This window comes from Vidua macroura, chromosome 3 (genome assembly GCF_024509145.1).
Source record: "Vidua macroura isolate BioBank_ID:100142 chromosome 3, ASM2450914v1, whole genome shotgun sequence".
NCBI lineage: Eukaryota > Metazoa > Chordata > Aves > Passeriformes > Viduidae > Vidua > Vidua macroura.
Window position 1 is genome coordinate 9,486,956 of NC_071573.1, and position 23,162 is coordinate 9,510,117.

Below are 23,162 nucleotides of genomic sequence, written 5' to 3' on the forward strand. Positions count from 1 at the left end.
ATCTCTCTTCGTAGTCACCCTAATGGGAAACTTGTCATTGAGCTTAGTTTTCACAAAGTGCAAAGCGGTAATTTGGCACTCTCAGAGAGCAAATCCCTGTTGCACCTCAAACAAGATTAGCACTGGAGCACAGGACCCTGCGGGCTGGAGAGGATGTGCAGTGCAGCCCAGTGTTTTCACCCCTACTGTGCAAAGATAGAATCAGTCTAAGAGAACAACTCGGTGTGCTTATCTTCTGATTTAATGGGCAGTGACAAACACTTCAGTGCCACATGGAGCCCTGGTGTCCTCAGCGGCAGGAAGAGCCTGCAGGAAGAGGACACTGCTTACAAGGATCTGGAGAGCTTCACTATTTTTCAGTCTTTGAGAAAATTTCTGAAACTTTTGATACCTCTTAGACAACAATAGATGGATCACTCATTCCATCTAGCACATTTTCACGTTTCCACAAAAAGGTAGGCAAAGAGATTAGTTTTGCTTCATCCTTCTTCCTACCACGTAAATATGAAAACATAATTTTTTTTACTAGTTAATAAAACTGAGACGTTGAACAAAGACATTATTACAAAGACTGTAATTAAATCTGTTTAAAACAAATGTTGTTTTGCTTGTGGAAGCAGATCTGCCCACATATTTCTTAAGTGCATTGATGTAGGATGGTTGTAACATACCCCCTGTAGTTCAAAACTTCATAATAATAATTAATAATCACACAATGTATTTATGACTCATGCATCGGCAGAGAAAGAAGGGTCAGAATATGTTTCATAGTTTAACATACCGCTGAGAAAATATTGAACCAAGTTCTGACTCATCCCTTGGGGCTCCTTCCTCGGGAACTTCCTACTGCTTCCAAACACGAGTTGTTACCATTTCAAACTTCTCTATTTGGAGAAGCAAGCCACAGACGCCTGTGTCAGCTCCTGGGCTCGCATTAGTCAGTAGTCGCCTATTTAGAGCCCCCATCGCACTCTCGAAGACCTCTGTGCCGCGCAAATGCTCAGTATGAAACCAACATAAGTGAATCCTTGAATATCCTAAAGAAGAAACAACCAAAACAGCAGGACGAGCCAAACATCCATATAAATTACTTCCTCCGCATCTCGCCACTCCTGTCTTGCCCGCGCTCACAATGCCCTGCTCCCGCGGTACCCGGCTGGCCGCGGGGAGGCTCCGGGACACCGCGGGGCCGCCACCCCGAGCGCGCTCCTCTCCAGCAGCCGCCAGCGGCCGGGAGGCCGCGCAGAGCCGCTGAGGGGAGCGGCGGTGCCGGCCCCCGCCGCCCGCCCTCCGGGGCGGGGCCGAGCGCAGGCCTGGGGAGAGGGGCGGGCGCAGGGCAGCTCCTGCGGGCAGCGCCGGGAGGAAGGTAACGCGGGTCGGGGGGTGCGCGCCGCATGCCGAGCTGCGGTGAGGTCTGAACCCGAGGCAGCTGAGGTCGGATTTGAGAGTGTCCCTGCTCTGGCCTGCCTTGGCTCCCTCTTCCCGCCCCCTGCCCGCCGTGGGGCTGCGCTCCCGCGGTGGCAGCCGGGCAGGAGGGAGCTGCGGCTCGGCCCGCCCGAGGTGTTCTGAGTATGGCACCTGCCATACCCAGGCTTTTCTGCCTGGGAGTGTGGCTCTCTGCCACTGGGGTCCTCAGTTGCGCGAACTGCAAAGGTGGGACTTGCAGGCCTGGGACGGGCTCAGATTGTGTTTGCTTTCACTTCTTATGCTTTAAATTCCATGCGTAGCAAATCGTAAGTCAGTCAAATAAGTGGCAGTATTTCCCAGAGGCGGGAAGACTCCTAATAGTTTTGTTTGTTTGTTTGTTTTTTGTTTTTGTTTTTTTTTTTTCACTTTACATCAGCTTTGGCATCCTCCTGTCGCCTGGAGGCCTCCCGCTTCCGGTGCTGGGGAGATTTGCATTCTTTACGGTTTGTGCAGACGCCTCTGTAGCGAGTGTTTATGTGAGCAAAGGCTTTCCGCTGCCGGAGTGACATCGGTGCTAGAGCAGAGCCGTGTGCTGCTTGCCGTGTGCTGGTTGCCGTGCTCGGCGGGCGCGGTGCCGCCGTGCTCGGCGCTTCCCCAGGAAGCCGGCGGGGCTGAGCGCTGCCCCTGCTCCCTCCGGGCTCAGCCATCGCACTGACCGCTGTGAGAGGGGCACTGCTGAAATCCTGCCGTGGCGGTGCGCGTGAGTATTGCCTCTGAAAAGGCTTCGAAGAGCCTTTTGCAGTTACTCGGACCAGCACTTGGGCTTGGGATGCGTGGTTAGCTGGGAGTGGACAGTGGAGGTAAAAGTTGCCGGAGCTAAGAGCGTTGTTATAAATTAAATTAATGCTCCTGTCATACAGTGTTGTGACATGGCTTGTCTAACTCGTTGTGGCAGATGCCACATGTGGCATGCTGACTTGTTAAGGTTGCTACCAAAGCCTTGGGTGTTCATTTTTGTGGCTTTAGATGCCAGGCTAACTGTCCTAAATCTTATCTCTGAGAGGACATTGTTGCCAGTATTTAGCTGCGTGCATCCTTTGTCATAACCATGGGCATCTCCTGCTAATGCTTGAGTGCTCTTCTGCAGCGTCTTCTCTTCTGATTTTACATGCTGAACTTAACTGTAGAGCAGGAGATTCTATATTAATGAGAGGTTTGCTAGTCAAGCTTATTGTTAAAAGCAAAACAGAAAGAAAATAAGGAAGTAAAATAAGAGGTGACCAATTGCTAGAGTCCAAAAGAAGCATGTGCTATATCAGCACTCCCCTCCAGATGGTATATTAGAATTCAAACTATAGTGAATATGTTAAAGGAGGATTTCCTCAGTGTTTATTACAAGTTCTCTCTAGTGTTTGATAAGCCTGGGCAGATAATTTTGAAAACAGCATGGAACAATGCTAACATAACTGAAAGTGACCTTGCCCTAACTGGGTTACTAAAACACACACAGAAACAGGTGTTTTGCATTCCTTTTCTAGATACAGTAAATCAAGAGTAATCCCAGAGCTATTATTGCACTTTGGAATTTTATCCATAATGAAAATATGGTGATAGCCTAGTGGCAAGTAATAATTTTATGTATGTGTGCAGCTTTTATTTTGAAGTTTTAAGTTTTCTGTTAAGAAATCTTTTGGAACTTTTTGACTTTTTTTGTAACTTTCACAATACGAAATCCCTGTTTCTTATTAGAGAAGAGTTGGTGTAAGATTTGTTAAATCTGTTCTTTCTTGTATTAATGAAATTAGTAATCTAGTGTGTTTTTTAGTAAACAGAAGCAATTTTTATTAAAAATGTATGTGCTCTATCTTAGTTGTTAATACAGTTTTCATATGGATGCGTGTATTTCCTCAAATGTGCATCATACAGATGCCTTTAAGGTGAGATTGATGCACTTTTCACCTGCCACCATCAATGTCACAGACAAATAAAAGGTCAGCTTGAATAAATCAGTCTGTCATGATAGTGTTGTGGTAGCTGCAAGGTTGTCTTCTGAGCTAAATCCTTAGAGAGAGTTTATGTATTGTTTATCAGTGGGAAAAAAAGTGAGAGTTACAGACTGGGGGCTTTCAAACCTGCTTTGTTGCTCTATGTCCAGGTTTCATGGTTTCAGGGTTCAGAACAATATATAGAATAAATCAGCACCTTCTGCTGCCCTGATAGCAGCATTTTTTGAAGCCTCCTCTGTTCCTGGTCGTCACTTGATCAAGCATAAGAGTCCAGTGAGAAAGGAGACAATTGCCTTTATGGTTTTTTTTTTGCAATTTAGTCACTGGAAAAAAAGCTTCTTTCTGCCTACCAATTTACATCAAAAGAAATGCTATAATGCTTGCTGGGTTATTTTTCTTCATAATTGACTTCCTTAAGGTGTTTCTTCCACACCTTTGTAGAGTACAGCTTTTTTTTTGGTGATGTGTGACATTACTGTCTTTTAAGTGGTGCTTCCTGCTTTTTGTAGGTAGGGCAGATATTTACATGAATCTTACACTCCTTACATCTCTCAGTGTTTTGTCTTGATAGTTTTTAATGCAGAAAAGTAGTCTTGCTTGGTTGGTTTTCAGTTCAAAATAATAGAAGACGAAACCATTAAGCAGGTCTGTAAGGCAGAATCTCATATCATCATTAATTCCTGCTGTTCAAATGATGAGACTGGAGATCACTTCAGGTGCAGAACTCTTGGGGAAATTGGCTATCCAGCAGTTAATTACTTATTTGTGACTTTTTTAATACTTTATAAAGTCACAAATTACTTATTTGTGGCTTTATAGTATGACTATATCAATTTCTTTAATACAGCATATATATCTTGCTTTGGCTAGCTTTTGCTAAAGATTTGTTCTACATTATTGTTTGCTTTTCTATACAAGTAGCACTCTCCAAATGATTTTTAAAATTTTTTTTTTTTTCTTATTACCTGGTGAGTGAAATTCCTTCAGGTGTTTTTGAGAAACTAGTTTGGGAAGTTAACAGTTGGCAACTAATATTTATCTTCTTATATCTTCTGTTAGGCCAAGTACCCTGATAATGTGTCCATTACAAGTTAGAGAGGCATTAATGTATGAAACGGGAGAATGTGTTAAAGGTGTTAGCTTCCTCACAATTTAGCAAGACCTTGTGATAAATTTAGCTGGTTAATGGTTACTGTTGTTGCCCAAGCCCCTCACGAGTTTTGAAATCCCCACACATTTTGCAAGCAGGGGGGCTCCCTCCTTTGTACTTCAGCTCTGGCACAGAGTTTGCAGAACTGTGGGGTTCTGCAAGCTGGGTCCAGAGCCACATAACAACTGTGGAAAAATGGGCTCTTCTTTATAATGAGCTGTGAATATGAATTACACTGAGTTTTCTCAGTGGTATGGCAGAATCAGCCATGTCTTCACTGGTGTCAAAATAGGCTTTACTTGACTGTGGTGAGCATGAATTAAAAAAAACCTGCATAGAAAAAAGAATACAGCTTGTGTAGAGAGAGATCTTTGAAAGCTCACCTAGGTTACACGTGGTGTCTTGTGGTGTAGGGTTGTCATTTTGAGAAAGTTGGGAAGTAGGTTTGGTGAGGCTTTCATAACTTGCATGTAAATATGTGCATGTACATCCCTTTCTAGAAGGTAGCATTTGAAATGCTGTGAAATGACTGGTGGATTTGGGAGACAGTTGGGATTTTTGACCCGTGCCAAGTGAAAGTCCTTCTGTTTGTGAAGGTTGATTTGGTTTTTTTTATCCCATGACTTCTAAGGTCCGTGAAGTATTAGGCAAATTGCTCTTGGTTTCATAGAGGCTATCTCAGGTTTATAACAAGAACAGAAATTCATGTGGTTTTAGCAGCATTTAAAAAAAAATATTAGTTTAGTAGTCAACTGGCATTTAGACAGAATTTAATCTTTGGACATCATACTTGGTGAGTTTCTAATATCGGCCTTGGCTAATCCAACACTAATATTCAATATTAAATTCAAAGCTTCTGTAATTAATCACTTTGGGCATTTGAGCTGACTACAAGTAGAGTCTTCAATTCCATAAAGTATAGCTGTGTAGAAGATTTATGTATTTCTCCTGATTGGAAGGCGGCTCTGTTGCAACCGTGTGCAAGTAAAGAAAAAAAGAAACGGTGATCTCATCCTTGATGGCGTTAGTTTATGAAAATTACCATACAAGCTGGGGAATCATTGTATGGCACAGCCCTGAAAGACATCCCCATTTTACCCATGGTTATAAATCTAATCTAGAGTTACCATTACTTGCTATTTCTGACGTAGTAGGGTTTTTTTTTTTTGCATTTTAACATTTAAGTGTGCTGGATTGATAACAGATTTCTTCTTTCAACACCTTTTTACAGCTCTTTGGATAGCAAAATGAAACCTGCAAAGCAGCACTATTGGATTCTGGGTTGGTTTTCCATGGCACTATGTTGTTGGTGTACTTCAGATACTTTTACTCAAAGGTACGTTGTGCTTTAAAATGAAACTGTGACAACTCATTCTTAAGTGCAGATCAGAATAGTTTAATTTCTAATGTAAATCTGTTATTATGTACTATTCTACCCTTATGTGATTTATAGTAAGGCATCTACATTAACTGGAGAAGGATCATGCCTGAGGAAACCTTTACATGTGTCAGTATGAAGAAAGAGGGGAAACTTGAATTCCATTTGATGCACTTAAAACTTCTAATCTTGCTGTAGATTAATCATTTAGAGTTGTGATGTAGTAATGACAAAAACTGAAAATTATTTTGACACTTATAGCAAAAAATCTGGAGTCATCACTGTGGCGTGAATTGCACTGTTACATTATTTAGTTTTTTTATTTATCTTTTTTTTCCTTACTATTTTCTCTGTTCTGACAATATAAAATTATTTTTAATATGACATCCCAGCTGAGGTTGTATCAGATTGCTGCACTACCTTTTAGTGGTTGTTGCCCCTTGGAAAAATCTGAGCTTCAATAGCAATGGGCCATGGGAGAAACCACACCCAAGTCACACACTTCTGTGGTCAAAGCTGAAATTCCTATTGCATTATATGAGGAAATAAACTTTTCTGCTTCCTTTTAGTGCTTTGGCAAGAGGATGGTTAGGGGTGCTCAGTTCAGAGCTGAACTACTTTCAGTGCCTACATTGCAGTTAGTGGGTAGCTTAGACACTGTACTGATGTTTTCTTCAATCCCCAGGATTTAAGCTCTGGCTTGGCCATTTTGGCAAAGAATCAGCTCTAGAGCCACGTTCCTGTGCTGCACAGAGCAGGATAACTCAGGTCCAGAGAAGGGGGGGATATCTCTGAAGCTGCATAGGTATTGAAAGTGGCTTTCCTTGAATGCCAGTTCTGAGCTTAACTTGCTCTGTTTAATAAGTACTATTTTCTGACCTATCCTTAGCCAAAAAGTGTGTTCTAGGACAACTCTTTTTGGCATGACTGTCATTGCAGAAGTTCAGCTGTTATTTCAAATACAGATAAAGGTCTAATGAAAAGTCTAATGAAAGATTGTTTCTAAGCAAGGGCTTTTTAAAACCAAGTAAATTAACTGCTCTGCAATATAGGGCAATTTATCTATTCAGGTTTCTACAGCAACAGTAAAGACCCCTATAAAAGTATTAATAGTTTTCATTGTGGCTATGCCTGGTAAGTTCCAGAGCTATTCTCCTAAATTATACAGAAAACCACAAATATATGTGAATGCTTAAGAGAAAATGTGGCCATTGCAAAGTAGAAAGGAAGAGGAAGAAACTGAGGTGTGATATAACATGGAAGCATCCCTCAGGCTGCCCTCAGGTCGAGAAGAATTAGCTTGGTCTTTTATTCCTTTTTTTTTTTTTCCTTTTTCTTTTAGTAATATATCCTCTAGCAAGAACTAATGACTGACAAGTGGCTGTTAGCTTCCAGAGAATAACAATTTATTTTGACAGTTCTGCACGTAATGTTGTCAGTTTAAATAATTTACAATTCTGTTGATTTTTTCCCATTTGCTGTTATCTTTAATTACTTTGTCTGGTTTCTTAATAACTAAATATATCTGCTGTAGTGTCTGATACAACAGGTTTTTTCTTTACATTTACTTAACCAGAATAGGTCTGCTCCAAACTATTGGAAAAGGCCTCTGTAGAAATGATACAACACTTCTTGAACAAATTTTTGAGGGTTTTTTTTTCCCCTCTGCATACTTAAGAAATGCATACATATGGAAAGCATATGGAGATAGGATGCCAGAAGGAGAATTTGTTTAACAATGGAGATATTAGCATGTTTCCTTATATGTTGTTTCTCTTTGAATCATTAGTTTGGAGTGTGCCTGAAGGTGTTCCTCTTTTTAAAATACTTGAAGAAAAATAAATTTATCTGTCTCTCTCCAGTGGCATCCACCCTCATGCCTGGAAAAAGCTGTATTTTGCTCATCATTGGCCAGTGACTGTATGTAAGGTGAGGTTTTTGTGTTTCTATTTTATCCTAAAAAAGGTAGCATTGGATCATAATGAACAGATTGAATAAAGCCCATTAAGTATTTAATCTTGGTTATGCCTTTATAATGGCTTTTCCTGATCTTGATGCAACTTCTGCTACTTCCCCTGAAATGCAGAGCAGCCATAACTGGAAAGATTGTGGTGTGTTACAGATAGAGTTGTCATTGTAGGGTACACTGTACACTAAGCTTGTTACAGAATTTGTGACATGTTATTTGTTATAAACTTAATCCTAGACTTTCATCAGACTATATAGGAAGACTTGCCTGCCTTGTTTGACTGATGACAGTTCAATATTTTAGCTATCTGCTGCGCAATTAGTTTTCTTAGCTTTGTAATATTGGCTCCAATATTTCTGTGATGTCATCAAATAGTGATTCAGTCAGGAAAGAGAGCTGTAAAGGTGTTGTGGCAGGTGTCTCTGAGTATTTCTGCATTTTTTGCTGTATTTGAGGGGTGTGAACCCAAAATGAACCCAACCTTCCAACATACATCTGTCAAAGCACAGCTAAGAGGTATACTGTTGCTATGAAGTATCTACTACAATCTGATAAGTAGAATACTTTTCCTATACTGGAAGTATTCAAAGGTCTCTTCCCATACAGTTTAGTTAAAAATGTTACCAGATTTACTGACACAAGGTTGAAGAACCTTGTGGGTAATACATTAGCTTCAGGTTCAGACAAATGAATGTGGAAGGTAATATCAATAACAAAGTCAGATGCGTGTGACTGAGACCAAAGACCAAGACCACTGTTCTGTTTTTTGTTTGTTTGCCTGTTTTTGAGTGGAAATAAGGAAAGATTTGATGCAATTTTGTTTGATTTTCTGTTGATTAAGCATCACTGTTAATGACTTGTAGAAGAGATGTTGGTGTTGAAGAGTTTGTAGTGCCTACCACAAGTCAGTGTTCAGAGTCAGTAGCAGTGCAAACCCTTGCTTGTATGGATGAGATGAGAAGAATTGGGAAAAAATTAAAAAAAAAAAATGAAACAACCCAAAATTAAAAAAGCAAACCCCTACCAACCAGTTTCCCCACTGTGTATTTATGCTGGTTACTCCTCTGAATTCCAGGGTAATTGATAAATTGACAAATAATTTTCATAACCTTCTACTGAAGTTGTAGTGAAGTTGTAGATCTTGAACGTCAGAAAATGTAGGCATCCTTGCACTTTGTTGATTTTTTATGATACCTGTAGTAAGAGGTGGACAGATGCATTCAAAGAAGTTCAGAAAAAGTGATATTAAAATCATATTAAGTGACTTTTTTTCCTAGTTTCCCATCATTGAGTCATATGAAGAAACAAGATCTCAGCTATACTCCTATAACAGCTTTCTTGTTTTACAGAAGAGGAGTTCCTAAATTCAGGAATTAATTTAAGTATTTTTAAGTAGGTAGATTCTTCTGTGTGTTTGGTGTATTTATCTATGAGAACTGGTATTTTTCAGGGTGTAAATATTTTTAATGTTATTATTCAGTTTAAACTCCTGACATGATGTTGAAAGGAAAAAGCTGTGAAAGAAGCAGCAGAAGTCATTATATAATTTATGGCAAAAGCTGTGAGATACTTTTTTTCTGAAAGTACCTCTTTGTTTATGCCTCCTGTGTAAAGGAATCTGATTGTAGACTCTTTCATACACAGTGTGTTCTCGAGGTGTGTGGATGAGCTGCATCTTAATTCCTACCTGTTTTGCAAATCTGTGCTTGAAAAGTTTTTTTAGGCTTTTGAAGGCCCAAAAGACCTTCTTTAAAATTTAGAGGGCACAGATCAGCATGCCAGAAATTTGAGAATACATCTCTCCCAGCTCTTCCTGGGCTTTAAAAAGTAAGTATTCAGCTGATGCTTTTTAATACTGAGTGTGATCGGCACAATTAAATTGGGAAGTGTTTTGTAATCATATCTTCCAAACTAACCCATTAAAATAAAGTGATATCATGGAAGCAATGAGAACCCCAGGACCTAATTACTGACTACTACAGTGAAAAGGGTGAAGGAAGAAAAGAGATTTTCTTCCTTGTAAAGTGATTAGAAATTCCAGTACCATATAATTGACCTAAGGTGACTATGTCTTATGCAAAGATAGCTAAACTAGATTCACAGACCTCAAGTGATTGTGAATTTCATGTTCCCTTAAAAATTTGTGCCTGTGGCTAATTCATGCCACAGTTTTCAGTAACAAATGAGTGTGACTTAAGATCAACTCAAGGGCAAGAAGAGGGACTTTCCTACTGCCTTTTTATGGAGTTGTGAAAACCTTTTATTCCAGAACTTAAAACGAGAACTATTATTTCAGCTTTTGCATCCTGGAGATTGCAAAAAGATAAAATTTTCTGTGTTGTTGGGGTTTTTGTGTTTGTGTGAAATGTGGAAAATCCACTACAAGTTTGTAAGTTATTGAGTTCTTTTTCTGTTACTAATGGGAAGGACAATAAAGAAATGGTACCTGCTGTCATCTGCCTTTTACTTCACATATGTGCTCATTAAAGGAAAGAGTCAAAAAAAGGACAATAGAATAGAGTAATGAACAGAACAGCCTGAATTCAAGTTTGAATGTTGTGTTAAGTAACAGATGATTTTTTTTTTCTAATTTGTATTTTTCAGTATGAGATAAAAAATTTCCTAAGTTCAGGCTTTGGCAATAATTTTATAGCAGAGGCTCAAATGAAGAATAGAAATACTTGTTTTCCTTCTTTTTTTCATAAAAATAGAAGTAGTCACGTAATACAGAAAGAATTAAAGTGACTAAAGGAGGAAGGGGAGTAATTGCACAATGTTTGAGGGGAAGAAGTTGAAGAGGTGAACTCTCTGCACAGTTTGAAAAGCAAGAATTTTTCTTTCCAGTTGCCATGTCTCATTACAAAATAACTTGTAATTTATCTTAATTAAAGAGATGGCGTACTGAAGCAAGGTGGTTGGAAGGGAGAACAGGATTAAATATTTCACTTCCCAGAAGCTGATTTTTATTTTGATTTGGTGTATCTGTATGGGATCCAGTAGCACTACTCTTGCCTTTTCCAGCTGCAGTACCAAGGGATTTGTAACTTAGCCAGCTCAACAGGTGACACTTCTGGGACACATCAATGGTATTTCACTTTTTGGTGTTTCAGAGATTATAAAAGCTTCCATGCTTCTGGCAAGTGCTGTTTGTGCAATGACTTGCTGTTGCAAATAGACTAATCCCTCTGCTGTAGCGTTCCCTCTGTGTGGTGGGTGCTCTACAGCCTCACCAGAACTTTGCTCAGTTTTATAGGTCATGTATGGTTCATTTGGATTGGTTTGATTATCAGTTTGCTTTAAAAAAGGATAAAACAGTGCTTCTTTTTTCAAATGAATCTAGGTATATAGGGCTTTCTGGGTACAAATAAGTATTTGTACCTCTGTTTCAAGTCAGTGGTTGCCTGAGATTGAATTAATACTCCAGCAATCAGTCTGTGATAAACAGGAAGGCTGACAAGGAGTGGTTTTGCACCAGCACGCAGGGACACCCCGCTTTGCAGACCATCATTTGCATTTTTTATGATACTGATTTAAAATGAACATTGGAAAGACACTAAGGCTAGAATGAACAAGGAGATTGAATGAAGCTGGCCAAAGCATGCAGAGTGTGAACTCATGTGTTGTAGGTTGCATTGACCTCCCAGTTCCGCCAGCACACAGGGTAACACCAAGAGTCTGACCAAACAGATAGAAGAAACTGCTAGGAAGGTTAGTGCCATGATTTCAAATCTGAAATGCTCTGGCTGTTCCATTAGCATGTCTGAGAACTGCAGTTAAAGACTGAATAAGGAGCACAATTGCACTGTTTTTGTTGCCACCTCAGTTGAGCAAGCTGTTGACTATTAATTCGCTGTACTTTGGGCTAGATAGCCAAACCCCTCCAGATCCACAGAGCTTGTGTCATGACAGAGCAATATTGTTTAGGCATTTGCAGTGTGTGTTTGTTCAAAATACTCCTTTCAGGAAAAAAAGCTGGTGCTGGGTGTAATTGCTTGTATTGTTGGTGGCAAGAGAGGAGAGGAAGGAAATGGACACAGAACAAGAAAGTCTTGCACAATTTACAGATCTGCTGCCACTGGCCTGTGGCATGTGGAAGGCAATTAGTGAGATTACAGGCCTGTCTCTGCTCCTCTCTACACTCTGCTCTTGCTCTGGCATCACATAAAAGGCATTTTGGCATAATTATGACAGACTACAGAGCCAAAAAGGAAAGCTATTATTATGGGAAAAGAATGTCTGGGGAGGTTGTTAGTTAATAGCAAAAATGTTTACTTGAAAGAGCTGTAATTCCTAAGAAGAATAATCAGGGAAAATACAGTAATGGTATTCTGTGATGTGTGACACAGATTTTTTTTTTAGTTTGTTCATCTCAGGCATATGTCTCTGCTCTAAACAGTAATTAAAGTGTAGACTATTTCTCCTGTATTATCAACAGTTTTTATTGGAGGCTCTATTTTTCTGGTTTTTGTAGGAAGGTATTTAGACTTCCTTTTTTTCTCCATTCCCTTGTCCCTCAAATCAAAATCTTTAAAGCATAAATCTGTTTTACTTGGAATAAGCAATATATTTAATATCTTCTTTGTATTTTTCACTTTTAATACAATGATTAAACTAGTCCTGAATGCTTAAAGAGGGTTTTGTGCTTGTCCAATGTTATAGTTTATTTTGCATGTTTTTATTTTAATGGCTCTGCATTCCTTGAAAAGATGTGGTAATGGGAAAAATACAGAGAGCTGCCACCTGGAATACTATAAATGCAGATAAAGCTCTGTTCATTTAGCATGGATCAGGCTACTTTCTGTTACCTCAGCACCTATCCTTTTGTCTTCTCTTTACGCTGTCTGTTCAGATTTCACTGATCTGCTTCAAAACTCTAATGCCAGTGGGTCCCTAAGTGGCATAATCCATGACAGCTTTAAGTAACTGGAGTTCACCAGTTCCTGATTTGGCAAGGAAAAGTTGGCATGCCACAGTAGAACCTTGGGCCATCACTGAATGAGGTTTTACTTTTGCCTTTAAACCTTTACTGCATACATGCAGCAAATACTCTGTGGTTTTGTTTCCTACAGATGAATGCTAATGATTGTCATGACCCACCAAAGTACTGGACAATCCATGGATTGTGGTATGATCATAGAGTGATTTTATTTTAGCCTGGAAAGCAAAAATTAAATTTTGTACTGGGATGTTTAGTGATTTGGTTTTGTTGGGTAGGATTTTGTTTGGTTGGATTTTTTTTTTTTTTTGGCGTGTGTTTTGTTTCTTTTTTGTGGGTAATTTTTTGGGGTGTTTTTTGGTTTTTTTTTGTTTGTTTGTTTGTTTTGTTTTGTTTTTTGGTTGGTTGGTTTCTGTGGGGTTTTTTTTTGAAGATCTTAATCTGTCCTTATGATTGAAACAAAATTAAAACCCTATGGCTTGACATAAAACTGAAATACACTTCTGTATCTCATGACTTGCTGAAATTCTCTGGCCACATAAGCATTTTATTTACAAACCTCCTCATAAGATCAGAAATAGTCTCAACCACAAAGGGAACTATTGTTTCCCTTCTTTTTTTTTTTTTTGGTCTCTCTAAGTAAAAAGAATTTGTTAATATCTCATGACTGCTTGTGGCTTTAAGTATCTTATATATACACAAATATTGCAAAAGTATAGGAAAAAGTAATTTGCTTCAAAGGATTCAACTCACTGGAATTGATGCCAATGGCAGCAATTCAAAAATTTTCTGGCCAAATACAGGTTAGAATCAATACAGGAGTTTAAGCTATGCCTCCTGGAAAAGTGAACAGCATTATGTATTGATTCCCTGAGATGTCTTGGTGATACTTGCAGAAACATCAGATGGGGCAGCAATTTAGGAGATCATTGCCATTAGTGACACCAGTGACATCACGTGCAAGACCCTTCCAAGTCATTGGCACACCCAAATGACTTTTACATAGAATGAAAGGAACCAAAAGGCCAAACAAAGAAATCATGACAAAATCTTTTGGCCATCTTCTGAATCTTTATGAGAAATCTTTTGGTCATAATTAGTGTCTTGAAGGTTTTACTTCTAAACCACTGTAGGTTCTGATGGTTTACTTGCATTTTTAAGTAAAATCTCCAGCTGTAATCATGCATATTCAAAATTCAGGCCAATGATACATTAGTTACCAGTAGTGGGTTAGGAGACCTCTTTCTTCAATTTTATTTTGCTTCCCTAGGCCTGACAGAGCTGAAGACTGTAATAGGACATGGCATTTCAATGTCACCGAGATCAAGGTATTTAAAACAAAAACAGACATACCAGGCAGAGCTTTTGCACATCCTATATGCAAAATCTGCAGTTTGTAATATCACTCTTAATGTTTACTGAAGGGTTTTTCAAGGACTCCAGAAATTCTTTTAGTGCTTCTGGTACTATTTGAAGTTGCCATCCTTGTGATCATTAGCAGCTTTACCTACTTGATTTTGTGAACATGCAGCTTGCCTCATTTAGCCACATCCTCCTTAATAAAATCTAGAGGTCCACCACTACATAGGTGATGGATCTGCAGTGACAAAAAGCACCTGTGAAAAGAAAAAGATTCAGTCAGTCGGTGTTCTCCCTTCACACTTTCTACTGCAAAATCCAAACAAAGAAAGCAAAAGTTCAGAAAACTGTTTTCTGTGTGTTTTCTCCTAGGCCATTAGTCCTTTTTTGTTCTTTTTCTACTTAAAAAAAAAAAAAAACAAAACTACCCAGTGTATTTAATTCAACAAAATTCATTGATGTATTATAGACAGGGATAAGAGACTGGAGCTGACAAGTGTGAAACACTGCATGATTGAACAAATTCTGCAGGGACAATTGAAGGAAAGTCTTGCTTTGAGGCAGTGTTTCAGTATTAGTATGTTCAAATATTTAGGTAGGTGTATTTTCAAAACATGGGGGAAAAAGACCTTTTATTTTTCTTCAACTAAATGTTTCAGTCATGGACACTGAAAGATGAGGCTTTAGTTGTAAAAAATTTATCAATATATGTAGATTGTATAAGAAGCAGCTTTTCAATGCTGTAGTTGCATTTAGTAATTATGGTATTTTTAGGATCTTATGTCAGACATGAGACACTACTGGCCTGATGTGCTTCATTCATCTCTGAATCGTACCCAGTTCTGGTGAGTACAAAAAAGCCATTAAAAGCATTTTGGATATTATTTTATAAAAATTTGTCTGAGTAGTTCTTCAGGTGCATGAGAGGTTGTGTTCAGGAGGCCACTGAAGCAGTGTGTCTTGCTAGTCTCATTTACAGTATAGATCTGTTCTTTTATAAAATGCAGCTGTTGAAGAGAGGGCTATAGCAGAAGTTTTAGAGAAATGAAACTTAGCAAGATAATGTTTTCTTCCTTTGTTCCCAGGGAGGAGAAACAGCTGCTGTTTACACATTAAATCTGATTAGCAGTAGCACTCCTGGGATATCACAGCTAGCTGCAAGAGCAGCTTCCCAGCTCTCTTTCCATAGCTAGTTTCACTGTGTTGCTGGTCTTGAGAGAGCTTTCCTTTGAGGCTTCCTCGTAGAAGAGAAAATAGAAAAACAGAATGTGCTGTGTTATGGTAGCCACTTCTCTGTTCAGTGAGGTTACTGACAGCAGCTCTGTGCTACCACCAAGCTCAGGGGTGCAAGAGGTGCAGAAGGATGGAACACCTGCAGCTGTTTCAGTATTTTTTTTTTTTTCTTTTAACATGGCTGCGCTGCAAAATAAAGTGACACTGTATTATCTTAAAGTCTTGGTAAATATTTTGTGGAGACTAAAGTCTCTGTCCATTCTGGAAGCTCACAGGACTGATTAAAACACTTGGGCCTGGTGCATTCTTGGCTTGCTGCAGATGATGGTGCACAGGCACTGTCAGTGCAGACTGCACCAAACCACTCCAACAGCAGTTCCATGGTAGCAATGATAGGCTTCTTGAATGCCAGCAGATCTTTGGCCCTCTATTTCTGCCTTCTTTTTAGAAAGAGCTTAAATATAAGTACTACTGAAAGCCTTCAAAAGACAGGTACATCACCATTAGTTTTACAGACATGCATGTTTGCATTCTCTGGACTAAAATTGTCATCTTACATGCCAAGCCTTGCTTCCAGCTTGCTGCTGGTTTTTTTAGTAGCCCTTTGGATATGACTATTACCTGCTTCTGATGCAACCTAACTATATCTCTTGCTAAGTTTACCCCCAAAAGACCTTCTGTTTACTTAAAAACACTGGTGTCTTTTTTCAGTAGTAATTTAAAATCCCTTGTGGAGAAATTTGCCCATGGAAACCAGACTCTTCCAGGCAATAAACAATTTATTTGACATGCAGTTGTGTTAAATGTTACAGCCAGGATGAGAACTCTCTACAAGGCTAAATTTGGGAAGATACAGTGAAAATCTTACAGTAAAGCATCTTCTCCCCTGCCTCAAATCTCCTGACACCACAGTTGCTTTATTTATTTTCTCTTCAGAAGTGGTGCACTATTTCTCCAAATCCAAACATAATTTCTTTTAAGGTGTTTAAATTCCTTAAGAAATCTCTGAAGCTTTAATATCAATGGACAATTCTAAGGTAGGCTTTCAAGTGAATAATAGTTGTCCTTCTCTGCTTTTTTATTATGTACTTAAGGCATCGTAAGGTCACAGGACGCTGTGATGATGGCAGGAGTTTGTGATTAGATAATATTTGAGTACATCTGCTGAACTGATACCTATATAGTACAAGTGGATTGTAAAAATTTGAAAAGAATTTTAAAAAAAGACATCCACAGGCCATGTCACAAAAGATTATACTGCTTAGTCTTTCTATGGACTTTAGAACTGATAGAAACATTTTTGTCTTTTCCCCAGTTTTTGTCCTGTTTGAGTTTGTCTGCTGTACACTGCAAGAATTTCTTTTGCTCTCTGTTTCTTGCTCTTAGGAGAATGGATAGTGGACTAGAAGCAAGACTTGAGAGGAGGCCTATGAAAATTCCGCAACAGGCCAGCATAAAAGCTGATGCTAAAATCTTAGCAGCTTGTGCAATTACACTGTTTCACCCAAAATAAGGCTTAATCCTTTGAGTTCAGAAAAAAAAATAGTGCTTTAAAAGTGCATTTAACACAAAAGGTTGTAATAAAACTTACAAGAAGTGTAGAGATAGTAATTTTCTAGGCAATTTTTTTTGCATTCTGACCTCCAAACATCTTTGTGTAAATATACTAAGAGGGCATTGTATTATAAGAGCATGATATATATTTATATATATAATTTACAGATGTTGCTGTAATTGAAATGGTTGGAGTGATCTTGCTTGGGTTTACCTTTTACATGTGTGATAAATTTGAATGCAGTGTCCTACTCCACAATTGTAGCCTTTCAGGTACTTGATTTAAGTACAGTGGCTAGCTTGTACAGCACATGTATCTGCCAGTAATGTGTTCTAAAATTTGCATTTTGCTTTTCTCCTGTAGGAAACATGAGTGGGAAAAACATGGCACTTGTGCAGCCACACTTGAGGTCCTTAATTCTCAGAAAAAATACTTTGGTAAAGCCATAGAACTCTACCAGCATGTTGATCTCAATGGGTACGTAAATGAACTCAATGATCTGGCTTTTATTTCAAACAGTTCCTAAAGGTTTCAGATCTAGCCTCAAATGAAAGTCCAAAAATCTCATGGTAGAGAGGAAATGAAAATTAGCATAAATTATTTTTAGTACTGAAGTTCAGAGGAAGAGTTGTTACCCTGAGAAGCAGTGTCTGGTCACTTCAGTCAGATAAGCCAGCATCATTCTTAGCAGCATCCTTCTAGACAGCGTGAGCCAGTAAATTTTTGAGCAGCTTTACAGGCTGTATCTTGGTACCAAAAGCTATGGTGCCTGTAAAGTTCTAAATCAAGTGACAAAACTCCCCAAACTTCTGAATCATGCTGAGCCCAAACACTTGTTTTTAAGACAGTGCTGTGCTCAGGGGAAAGGACAAGCTGCAGGCAAAATCATGCAGGACATCCTGGGAAAAGGCTGAGAGGCAACAGCAAGAGAGGAGGTTATGAAGGGTTCAGTCGCTGCAGGCAGTCCTCTGCTGTCCTTTGTGACAACCCCAGTGTGACTGGGATTGCTTTGTCCTAGGGGCTGATTTCTCCTTATTGTTCCAAAGCACTGGCCATTCCACATTCAAAGTCTTGAGGAGACTGTTGTGGCTTGTCCAAGTGCTGTATGCATCTGTTCTGGCTGCAGTTGAATGCCAGAAGGTTAGAGTCCTTTCCTGATCAGTGCTTGGTATGGGTGAGAGGATGTTTGACTTAGATTCGTTGACCATGAGAGGACAGTATCCGAGAGAGGAAATAGTTTTGTACAAAGAAACATACCTTTAGAAAATTCAATAAAACAACTCCAGAGAAACCCCAAACCAGCTCATGTTGTTTATGCTCTGCCAGTATCCCGTCCAAGCAGTCTCCTACTTGAAGTCTCATTTATTTTGCATATGCACAAAGAAAATAAGTCTTTCTTCCCTCCCACCTCGATTTTGAAAATGTCTTTTAAAACTGTAGCAGATTTTTCTGAGAGGGTTTTCAGTGTTTGAGCATGTCATATGTAATGGTAAAATTAACGATGTCTAAGTCAATTGCCTAAGTAGCTGTGATGGTGTGACTAAAACATTTACAGATGGCACAGTGATCGAGGATGTGACTCTGTATCAGCATGTGCAACACTGCAAAAGAATAGAGACTGAAGCATGTTGAAATTAATTGCTCAAAGCTTATTATCTATTGTGAAAATTAGTACAATTAATTTTATCTTTACTGAAGAGAAAAAAGACTGAAAATGTTCTCATTGTATATAATTTCTACTTGAAAGACAAAAAATGCCAGTGATTAAAAAAATTATTTCCACAAATCAAATTATTAAAAAGCGGACATCATGCAGCCTTCTGTAAGAATTAACAGAACATCATCTATTTTATCGGCCTCCTTATATCCAGTGTAAAATGACAGTGAAAAACAGCTTGTCATTTAGTCAGCTGGGTAAAATCTTCCTTGTGCCAAAACTGACATTGGAAGGGAAGGGTTGAGCATTATCAGCATTTGTGGATTAAATCCTGCAAGATACTCACCATTCCCACTTCTTACAGAAGAAGCTGGAACTCACAGACTCATCACATGTTAGGTCCTGAATCTTGCCAGCTTGGAAATGTGAACCCTCTCAGGACTGAGCCTAAAGGAAGGGTACACAGGCTACAGGTTCTTGGGCACTACCTCATTTCTCTCATGTGACCAGCTTTTCCTCTTCAAAAACATATTTATTAGGAACAGTTTCTGCTCTGACAGTAACATTGATTCTGACTGACATGCTGTATCCCTCTCCCAGTGTGCTGTGTGTCTCCCACCACAGGAAGCCCATTCTGTGTTTGGATATGAGGGTGCTTGGAATGCCCTCACAAGTCTGCCCCCATGCCCTCCGCAGTGGCAGGAGCACGGTGGAATGACTCAAGGCAGGGGGGAGGGAGCAGTTACACTCTGGCACTGAACAGAGCACTCTGAAACTCCCTTTCCCCTAACTGTATCTGAAGACTGAACTATCCTAGTTCCTCAGATTAAGGTGTGGGAAAGGGTTCTTCCTGACCCTGTCAAGTTAGATGGGAAGTGTCCTTTCAGAAAATGTCCTTTCAGCCTTTCCTTGGCTGGCAAACAATGAAAGACAAGTTGCCCTTGCTCCCGTCACTGTAATGCTTGACAGGTTCTTAAGATCTGTTTTACCTTATGATTATAAAGGTATATTTGCATACATGAAAAATGGCGAAATGTTTTATCTTTGTTTCAGGTGTCTCTTGAAAGCTGGGATAAAGCCGAGCAGTTCATATTACAAGGTAAGAGGCAATCTTTAATAAAACAAAATCATGTGTGTGGACTTTTTTTTCAGTAGGATTCAACTAATTTCTGTAGAACAAATAATATTTTTAAAATTTTATAGTTCTTTAAGGTTGTGCTTTTTATAAAAGTTTTTGAGAGTTTAACCAGTGTGGGAGCTGTTGGAAGATGTCCTTGTGACCTATTAATCTCTATAAGCATTTTAATTTTTCAGATGACTGCTATAAAGGAAGCTCTTACAAGATTTTATGGTGTAACACCAAAGATCCAATGCCTTCCTCCAGAAGAGGTAAAAACTCCCCTAACTTCCCAAAATGAAAAAAAAAAACCAAAACAAACAAACAAACAAAAAACTTACTTTTTTTAAGGAGCACTGTCTATCAAAAATATAGCAAAAACAGAGTGAAAAATGTTCGATATGGAGATACTTAGGTCTAGGTGTTCTTTGTGTATACAGCTGTTTGCATATAGGTATTGTTTGATTCTTGGACTTGGGTTTTAAAGGTCTCTTTGTCTTAAAAGATGTAAACTTGCATCTCTTGCATGAATGCTGTAACCACCCTGCCAGAGGTATTGCTGTAGCTGAGCACTTCCCTCCATGCCTGCTGAAGTTTAATTGCTGCATGGCAGATTACTAAACCAAGAGTGAGCTGAATGGAGGCAGTGAATGTCAGCCTTGGTGAGGGTGCTGCTGTCAGAATCCTTCTGAAATAAAGCACCTCAGAAGCTTGTCTCTGAGATTGTTCCAGAGAGCCCATACCTAAAGAGGTCACTGTAGTCTTTCCTTTTGAACCAGTCATGTCTCAAATTTCCATGTCTTTTTACTTTTCCTGCCAGTAATTGTGCTGTGCATCATGATGCAGTAGAGAAGGTGGTACACAGAGACAGTGTTCTGTAAAGTATAGGTCACCATATCTGAACCAAAAGTGCCTTTGAAAGAACAAATTAGTGTTCTGAACAATTACATGTGTAGGTTGTAGAGCTCTCTCTTTCCTTTTTTTCAGCTAGGTTACCCTGCTCTTATAGAAAAAATAAAGCAAAAAACAAAACCCACAAGGTTAGCTTTCACTCTTATGAGTGGTTCCTTCTTAGCTCAGCTTGTTCAAGGTGATTTACTGTAGAACTCTTGGCAGAGTTACTGCCAAGTTACTGTTACAGGCAACAATTTATGAAAACCTGCTAAGATACCGTTGCTATTGGAGTGTGTTGTCAACTCTTGCTTTAGTAATGCTCTGAGGTTTTTGTACTCATGGTTTTTAACATGAAAAAAAATCTATAGGTTACAATATTTTTAACATGTATTTATAAGTTACTTTAAGGAACAAAGGAATTTTAGTTGAATGTGGGTTGTATACTCACACACCTTTTGACATTGAAGAAATACAGAGCTACCTCAAACCCCAGTTCCTAGCTCTGTTCACTGTCGTTCTGCCATTGCTTTTAGTACACTTGGCATTCTGCTCCAATAGCATGAAAATAATGTACAGCTTGGGTCTCCTGTACTTAACAGCTGAAGGTGTTGGGCAATAGAAATGAAAAATTACATCTCAGTTATTTGAAGATAGGCCTTTTTCAGAGTTCTAGACCTGTCCATGCCTGAAGTGCATGATGGAGGCACTTTGTTTGAAATGGATTAGACACATTCTCTGTTCTTAAATCTCTTTAAAAAAACACAAAATAAACAAACTCCCCTACAACACAAATTCCAAACAAACAAAAAAACCCTCATCTCAGTTGCTTTTATCTTGTACATATCTTTTTGTCCTGCTTAATTGTTTCAAAACCATTTTTTTCCACATTTTGTTAGACCTGAGCACTGGGGGGGATTTTCCTGTAATCTTTTTGCCATATGAAAGGTCCCCATGCCTGCCTGCTTTATTCATGGTCAGTATTCTTCTTCCTAGCCCGTCCTGTAGTTGAAAAATGACACTTCTGCTCCTTCTGTCAGCTTGCTTCTGTATTCTTTTTTGTAAAAGCCATTATAAAATTTAGTTTCTCTTCTCATGTATGGAGAATTTTGTTTGCCTCAATTCCTGTCCTGTTATGAAGAGTTGGTGAAAAGTGTCTTTCTGGTCACATGTGCCCTTCAATATTCACAGAGTTCAGCCAGAGCTCATCATTTTGCAGATGAGTAAAGGCCAGGATAATGTGTCACAGCATTTCATAACGAGGCTTACCAGTTAGACAAGTCCCAGATTGGTACTGAGTAACAGTCTGTGCTATAAGCTGTTCAGAGTGGATGCCTTTTATACTTTTCTTTGCATTTGTGATCTGGTAAGTACACAAATAATCACTACTGTATTCTATAGATAGGGCAATGTAGCTGAAGAATTGATTTATTTTCTCCTTCCCATGAGGCTGATCTTACCCTTCATGTTTCTAGGGTGAAAAAGCACAAACAATTGGCCAGATTGAGTTCTGCTTCACCAAAGAGCTGCAGCTGGTAAACTGCACGGTGCCGGAGGGTGGATCCAACCCAGTGCAGGCTCACTTGAAGCTTGGAACTTCGGAGCTGTCGGTGTGCAATGATACTCTCCCAACCTATTATCCTTCAGAGGTCCAAGATCACAAATTAAGCCATAAGAGTTTGAAAAACTTTTTAAACATCAACAAAGCCTGAACTCGTGTAGTATTACAAGCACCTGTCCATATCACAGGCCTACAGTGAAGATTTCTGCTGGAAAACACAGTTCTTTTGCTATTAAAGGAGAGTGGTCCACATGATAGGATCAGCATCTGATTTACAGTGTGGTCTGGATTTTTTGGCTTGCTTATGGTTTGAATCAATGTTCAAAAGAGAACTGTGACTTCTCAGTTTGACATGCAGTTGTCTGCTACTTTAGCTGCTTTTTGGTTTTTACCAGTGAGTCAGGGAACTTAATTCTTTGTATTGAAAGGATGATTGTCTCTCTGAGATGAGGTGACAAGTTCTTGAGAGGGAAATACTGTAAACAGAAGGAACTCTTGAGATCTGTCTGGAGGTCCATTTCCAGATGTAATAGCCACTGCCTTGCATAATTGTTCTCCAGAAGTGCAGAACAGAGACCATATCCTCTGAGATGTTAAACCTTTCCTCACTGAGGGAGCACAGTGGACCAAAGACAACTTTTGCATAACTTCTTAGTGAAGTAATAACATTCTCCAAGTTTGGGCTTTTCTACCTTAAAGATCTCAGGGAAACTCTATTTGTAGCCTTACCTGTCCTTTGATTATTTTCATGGCAGTAACTCTATACAGTCTTGAGGAACAACCAATGCTAGAACTTAAATGTTAGTACAGGAGAATATTAGGCCCTAGAAATATGTTGTTACTAATTTTTGGTTGTGTTTGATCATTCAGCATTACCACTTGTGAGTGCCTGCACTTGTATATAAAAACAAGATTATCACATAATCACTTCGTTCCAAGAAAC

The 23,162-nt window shown here is 39.1% G+C and overlaps 1 protein-coding gene across 4 annotated transcripts; it reads left to right on the forward strand.

Annotated features, from left to right (window-relative positions):
* The first annotated feature begins 316 nt into the window (after window positions 1-316).
* RNASET2 (ribonuclease T2) lies at window positions 317-22,490 on the forward strand. 4 transcript variants are annotated; one of them, XM_053972918.1, is made up of 10 exons: window positions 317-455; window positions 5,795-5,899; window positions 7,804-7,870; window positions 12,980-13,035; window positions 14,117-14,174; window positions 14,980-15,050; window positions 17,357-17,470; window positions 19,704-19,749; window positions 19,965-20,039; window positions 22,134-22,490. In XM_053972918.1, the coding sequence occupies exons 1-10, from the start codon at window positions 409-411 to the stop codon at window positions 22,368-22,370; spliced, it is 876 nt and encodes a 291-aa protein (XP_053828893.1). In that variant the 5' UTR covers window positions 317-408; the 3' UTR covers window positions 22,371-22,490. The 4 variants fall into 4 exon arrangements, with proteins under 4 accessions (XP_053828893.1, XP_053828894.1, XP_053828895.1 ...); XM_053972919.1 differs by lacking the exon at window positions 317-455 and adding an exon at window positions 1,278-1,366; XM_053972920.1 differs by lacking the exon at window positions 317-455 and adding an exon at window positions 1,634-1,653.
* Window positions 22,491-23,162: the final 672 nt, after the last annotated feature.

Excerpts from the sequence above, each read along its gene's own strand:
- RNASET2 (XM_053972918.1), top strand. The coding sequence starts at position 409 with ATGGATCACTCATTCCATCTAGCACATTTTCACGTTTCCACAAAAAG. Across the intron at positions 14,175-14,979 it reads TCAATGTCACCGAGATCAAG|GATCTTATGTCAGACATGAG; the intron begins GTATTTAAAACA and ends TGGTATTTTTAG. Across the intron at positions 15,051-17,356 it reads CTGAATCGTACCCAGTTCTG|GAAACATGAGTGGGAAAAAC; the intron begins GTGAGTACAAAA and ends TTTCTCCTGTAG.